Source organism: Cucurbita moschata, unplaced genomic scaffold, assembly GCF_002738365.1.
Source record: "Cucurbita moschata cultivar Rifu unplaced genomic scaffold, Cmos_1.0 Cmo_Scf00023, whole genome shotgun sequence".
NCBI lineage: Eukaryota > Viridiplantae > Streptophyta > Magnoliopsida > Cucurbitales > Cucurbitaceae > Cucurbita > Cucurbita moschata.
Genome location: NW_019268539.1, coordinates 207,863 through 213,862, shown reverse-complemented (window position 1 = coordinate 213,862; position 6,000 = coordinate 207,863). Strand labels below are relative to the sequence as shown.

The 6,000-nt window shown below is 35.2% G+C and overlaps 2 protein-coding genes across 2 annotated transcripts in view; both read left to right on the top strand.

The window, feature by feature from the left end:
* Positions 1-1,370, top strand: part of LOC111460387 (flowering locus K homology domain-like) — a 9,516-nt gene extending 8,146 nt beyond the window's left edge. The window contains exon 9 of the mRNA XM_023103634.1: positions 1,116-1,370. Coding sequence (XP_022959402.1) covers positions 1,116-1,131 — 16 coding nt within the window. The 3' untranslated portion in view covers positions 1,132-1,370. The remainder of the gene's footprint in view (positions 1-1,115) is intronic.
* Positions 1,371-4,032: 2,662 nt separating this feature from the next.
* LOC111459998 lies at positions 4,033-5,811 on the top strand. Its single transcript, XM_023103077.1, has one exon. It carries the CDS (start codon positions 4,033-4,035, stop codon positions 5,809-5,811), a length of 1,779 nt encoding a protein of 592 aa, XP_022958845.1.
* The last annotated feature ends 189 nt before the right edge of the window (positions 5,812-6,000 follow it).

The following is a 6,000-nucleotide window of genomic DNA, read 5'->3' as shown; positions in this document are numbered from 1 at the left end:
CCCCCCCCCCCTCTTCGTGTGAAAAAAAGCCATACTCCATGGTCTAGGTTCTTATCCCCAGAAAGGAAACAAAATTAAATTAGAAATTTCATAATCAAACTACCATGGTAACAGAAAATTCAAAACAACTTCGGGACAAGAATGACCAATACTTAAATTTCCACTTGTACTTGAAAAGAAAAATGCTGAACTGAATGGTAAGCTTTGTTAAGTCATACAACATTTAATATTTTTGGCTTCAATCAGGACATGCAGGGAATTTAGGATGATTTTTGACAACGTGAAAGGTGCTTTTATCCGTTCGGATTCACTCTTTGAGGGAATAGAAACAACTTAGTGACTGAGCTATTATGCTTTTTTTTTTTTTCAAAAATTGTTTTGAAAATTCTAAAACCAATAGAAACAATAAAAATAAAAAAGAAAGAAAACACTTAATAAACTGTAATAGCATATTTTTAAAAGTGCACACTGGAAGCCCTTTTTCTTCTAAACCATCCCAATCTCTGGTCTGAGTGAGGTAGCAAAATATAATGTGGAAGCATGATTTCACATCTCGAGTCGATGTTAGATACTCTATTCCAGAGTTTAGACTATTGAACTATACGAACATGAAAACTCTGCTTGTTCATTGTTGTGGCTATCCTTAGATCTTGTATGGTTTCATCTGCTCAGTTTTATGAAACTCTTTTAACACATTCTGTGGATCAGATTTGTGTTCTCTTCACGTTTGGGATTAGTGAGTTCCACCCATTCAACTATGAAAGTCATATATTTAGGTTGGATGAGAAGTTATGTTGTAAATATTTAGGTTGAATTGCGATTTTCTACCCCATGATTATTGTGCTTGGTTTCACTTTGATCAGTATGGTTTTAACTGTTTCAATTCAATACCTATGATTTGGTTCAATCACTTCAGCCATCGATATTGTCCGTTTTCCAAAGAAAGCACGACAAGTAGGACGATTTAGTTAAGCCAAGGACATTTTGTGGGATTGAGCAAAATCATAGGGGATTAAATTAAAGACTAAAAATGATGATATAAGAAAAACTATCTATTGGGTAACAAAAAGAAAACTGGTGCCTGTTGTTAGCTCATTTGATGCAATGTTGTTCAGTCTGCAGATGTGGTGAATCTGAAACAGAAAGAGTTGTTAGTTGTAATGGCAACAGCTGCTGGGAAGCTCACAAGAACAGCTCCTACAAACTTCAATCCATTAATGAAGTGCTGCAAGATTTTGGAATAATGGCTTCCTTTCTTTTTTTCTTCTTTTTTTGAATGTGACATATTGTAATTGTGCCAAATAGTTTACTGAATGTTTTCTATATTAACAATGACTTAAGGGTTTCCATAGCTATAAAAAAAAAAAAAGGCTGCTAGGGAAAAGTTTGGCTTTGAGCTCTGAGTCTTCAACAAACAAAAGTTATGAAACTTTTTGGCTAACTCATTTCTCTATACCCTAAACAAGTTGGTGAAACTAATTTTATTTGGTTTAAAGATTTAGCAAAAAAAAACAAATTCCTTCTCGTTGGTTCTTTATTGAAGGTAATTTTAAATTTTAATCAGTGAAATTAACACTTTTATCAACAAAATTGTTGTGCAGGATCTTTGTTGAAGGCCAAAGTGGCTGTAAACTCATTTGTTAGATTTTGACAGTAGATGCTTTTCTCTCAAATTTTGTATCTATTTGATTACTGAATTTTTTAAAATATTTAATAGATTTTTAATTTTGTGTAATAATTCTATAAATAGGAATTTAAAATTGTTGAAAAGATTAACTTTAGAATTCTAATTATTTTATTAGTATATATGTCAATTTTAAAATATTCAAAAATTTAAGACTCACTAAACACAAATCTTCAACTAAATTTATAATTTTATCCTTATTTTATTTTCACTTAAAATTATTAAAAAAAATTATTATTTTTAATTAGTATTTTTTTCGTTTTTCCAACGATAAATAGTAAAATTATTTATTAACAAACTAGGGTGTACATGGTCCGGGTTGGGTCGGGTTGAAGGATTTTTTTGACTCAACCCAAAAGTTCGGGTTGGTTGGGTGTTTTTCCAACGATAAATAGTAAAATTATTTATTAACAAACTAGGGTGTACATGGTCCGGGTTGGGTCGGGTTGAAGGATTTTTTTGACTCAACCCAAAAGTTCGGGTTGGTTGGGTGTTTTTCCAACGATAAATAGTAAAATTATTTATTAACAAACTAGGGTGTACATGGTCCGGGTTGGGTCGGGTTGAAGGATTTTTTTGACTCAACCCAAAAGTTCGGGTTGGTTGGGTGTTTTTCCAACGATAAATAGTAAAATTATTTATTAACAAACTAGGGTGTACATGGTCCGGGTTGGGTCGGGTTGAAGGATTTTTTTGACTCAACCCAAAAGTTCGGGTTGGTTGGATGGGTAACCCAACCCGAAACTTTCCCCAACCCAACCCGGTTGGGTTGTCAATTTTTTTTTTTTTTTAAGTTTTATTTATCTAATCCTAAGTAAAATATATTAAAAGTTCGACCTCGGATGTGAATTTTCTTAAATTGGACTCAATACCACTCTGACAAATCAATTGATACCAATGTATTCTTAATATATTTTAGATATTTTTATTTGACTCGGGTCAACCCGAAACTTTTACCCATGAACCCGAAACCGATTCAATTCGAGTTCAGAAAAATGAACCCAGCCCTGAAATACTAATCCGGACCAACCCTAAAAAGAACTATAAATTAAATCTTCAAATGCTTTTATGCTTTTATTTAGAGTTGAACTCAAAATCTTCCGCTTACTAAAGCGGTGCTCTAACCAACTAAGCTATGAAAGCAAACATGTCCAATAATTTTTTATAGTTTAATGATGTTATGATGTTCAGGCAAACACAAGATTCTAGGAGTGTTCAAAAAGCAAGTTGTCTTTAAAATTAAACCTAATCTAACTCATAATTTCGTCTGAATCGAATTCAAATAAGTTTAACGTTGATTTATTAATTTTTTTTAATTAGTTTAGGTTGAATCTATCTTTTAATTCTATAATCTTTTTTCAGTTATTTCTAATGTAATATAATTTTTAAAAGTATATATGACGTTAGAATGCTTAAAAAAAAATATATATATTTATATTAATAGTCTACTACGTTAAAAATAAAGTTTTGGTTAAATCATCCTAATTACTCGAAACCACCTAACCCAAATATTTTATAGTTGAGTTGAGTTGGAGTTCAATTCATTATTTTATAAAGGTTGCTTGAGTCGCTAACCCAATGTGATTCTCATATTCGAATTATCAGACTCTCATGTCTGATAATCAAGCAACTCTGATTCTTATGTTCAAATATTTTATAGTTGGGTTGAGCTGGGGGTGGGTTAAGTTCATAGGGACCCTCATGACTTTCCCCTTAAATAGCCAATGTGGGACTCCTCTCCCAATAATCTTCCCCTCGAACAAAGTACGAACCTCCCATGAAGCCTATGGAGCCCTCGAACAACCTTCTCTTAATCAAGACTCGACTCCTTCTCCTTAGTTAACCAATGTAAGACTTCTCTACTAACATTCCTCAACAGTGATGGTCGTGTGTTTGAGCATTGTTCAACTAATTAAGACAATTGTACTTTTGATATAAACGTCGAAGACTAGATTCTCTACACGATTTTTAAAAAATCGTTAAATTACAAATTTAGTCCCTGAACTTTTAAATTTTCAAATTTAGTCCCTTAGAGATCACGTTCAAATATTATAAACAAAATATTAATAATTTTTACAAGATATTTAAAAAAAAAATTAAAAGTTTAAAAATATTATTAAAATTTATAGTTTTGTATAAAATATATGAATATTTAAAACTTTAATGGAAAAAAAAACAGAGAGAATTTGAAGAACGGAAGCGTTGCAAAGAGTGTTTGAATGATAGAATTGTTGTGTTTATGGGAAGCAATAACTTTACCTTGTCTTCAAGTCTTCCTTTCTTCTTCATCAACATTTTCTCTCAAACCTCAAAATCCCAATTCCACAGCTCTCCAGCAATCCTCATCAATGGCGTCTTCAGCTTCTAGCCCCTTCACGAAGCTCCATTTCCCCCATTCTCCACTTCCACAACCACCAGCCAACTCCTGCGCACAGTTTCTCTGTAAATCCATCTTCTTCTGCTTTTTTCTCCTCCTCCTCCCTCTCTTCCCTTCCGAAGCTCCAGATTTCGTCGATCAGACTTTGTTCACCAAATTCTGGGAGCTTTTTCACCTCATGTTCGTCGGCATTGCTGTTTCCTATGGTCTCTTCAGCACAAGGAACAACCAGATGAATGTAGACGAACCTCGCTACTCCAGTTTTGAGAATCCGCAGTCTTATTTGTCTAAGATGCTTTACGTCGCTTCAATTTTTGATGATGTTGACGATTTTGGTGTTTCTGATGAAAGGAAAGTGAGTGAAGTTCTGTACATTCAGCCGAAACTTGGATCTGCGAGTGATTTGAATGCGCAATCTCGCCACCAGGAAAAACTCCGTTATTCAATGCCGAAAAAAAGGTACGAAAATTCTTATGAATTTGCTGATACTGATAATGTCGCTCATGCATGTAAATCGAGATATACTCGTGGTGGATCTGTGGTGGTTGTGCCTGAAACAAATCGTAGTTCATCAGGAGGCATTGTAAATTATAAACCTCTAGGTTTGCCTGTTAGGAGTCTGAGATCGAGTCTTACTGAATCCGACGATGTCGAATTCGATTGTGGTGATGAATCTTGTTTGAGTTCTAAAAGTTCACCCAAAAGCTCTGAGAATAATTGTGAAGGAAATAGTGAATTTGGTGATAATTGTTGTGTGAATTTGGAGGAGAAGTTTGATGAGACTGCAATTGCATCAATGTCCTCATTTCAATTGCGTGAGAAATTTGGAAAGAAGGTGATAAGAGAGAGAGGATTCGGGAATGCTGTTCTTCGCCCTTCCCATTTTAGACCTCCCTCCATTGATGAAACTCAATTTGAATCCCTGAAAAAATCAGGATCTCTTCATTCTTATCTATCTCAGTCATCACAAACTAGTTCCCTCTCTTCTCCGTTGTCATCGACGACGAGAAAGCCCCGTAAAATGTCGTCACTCAGTAACATTTCCTATAAGTCGTTGCATTCTCGACAATACAGTACGAGTTCTCTGTCTGAAAACAGTAGAGGGAGCTCTGAAGACCCTCTGATTGAACAAGAAAACTCATCCGAGTGCAATGAATCCGTGGTGAGTTCGCCACGTTCGGACAGGAATTTCGCAAGTATTCCAAAAGCATTATCCCAAGGAAAATCGGTTCGAAGAATTCGAGCAAATGCAGCTGCCATAGAGGATATGAAAGCTCAAGAGATGCACAGAAAGCAAGTTAAACATGATGACATTATAGGGAATAAGTTTGAAGAAGGTGGAATGTCACCACCATATATGAGAGAAGATGGAACGGGACAGGGATGGCCTGATGTTGTTAACCCAAATGCTGGTAATATGAATCGTTTTCCAAAGACGACGTTCTTGGGGATTAAGGAGCAGAAGGAAGAGACAGAGAGTCTGGTGGCAGATGATAGTAAAGATGACTCTGAGGGGGAGGATGAAAGTTTGTTTGCAAGTTCAGATGAAGAAGCTGGTTCAAGTATGGCTGGAGATTCGGAGTCGGGGGCTTTCGAGGTCGACAAGAAGGCGGGCGAGTTCATAGCCAAGTTCAGGGAGCAAATACAGCTTCAGAGGATGGCTTCAGTTGAAAAAAGATTGAGAGGAGGAGGAGGAGGAGGAGGAGGATGGGGGTCATTCAGCAGCACAAGCAGCAGCTATTTCAGTTGACAGTTGATTGGCTAAGCCTTCAATCTTAAAAAGGTTTCATTCTTCTAAGCCATTTATATTTGTAATTTGGTGTCTAAGATATAATCATTTTTTAATATCTTGAAAGTTTCAATCTCTCTGTTGAGTCAACAATTTTAGAACAATTTTAGAACGAGGGATGAATGATAAAAAGGATGAGTTTTTGTTTTA

What these genes read in the sequence shown, in the direction of transcription:
- LOC111459998 (XM_023103077.1), top strand. Translation starts at nt 4,033, where the DNA reads ATGGCGTCTTCAGCTTCTAGCCCCTTCACGAAGCTCCATTTCCCCCAT.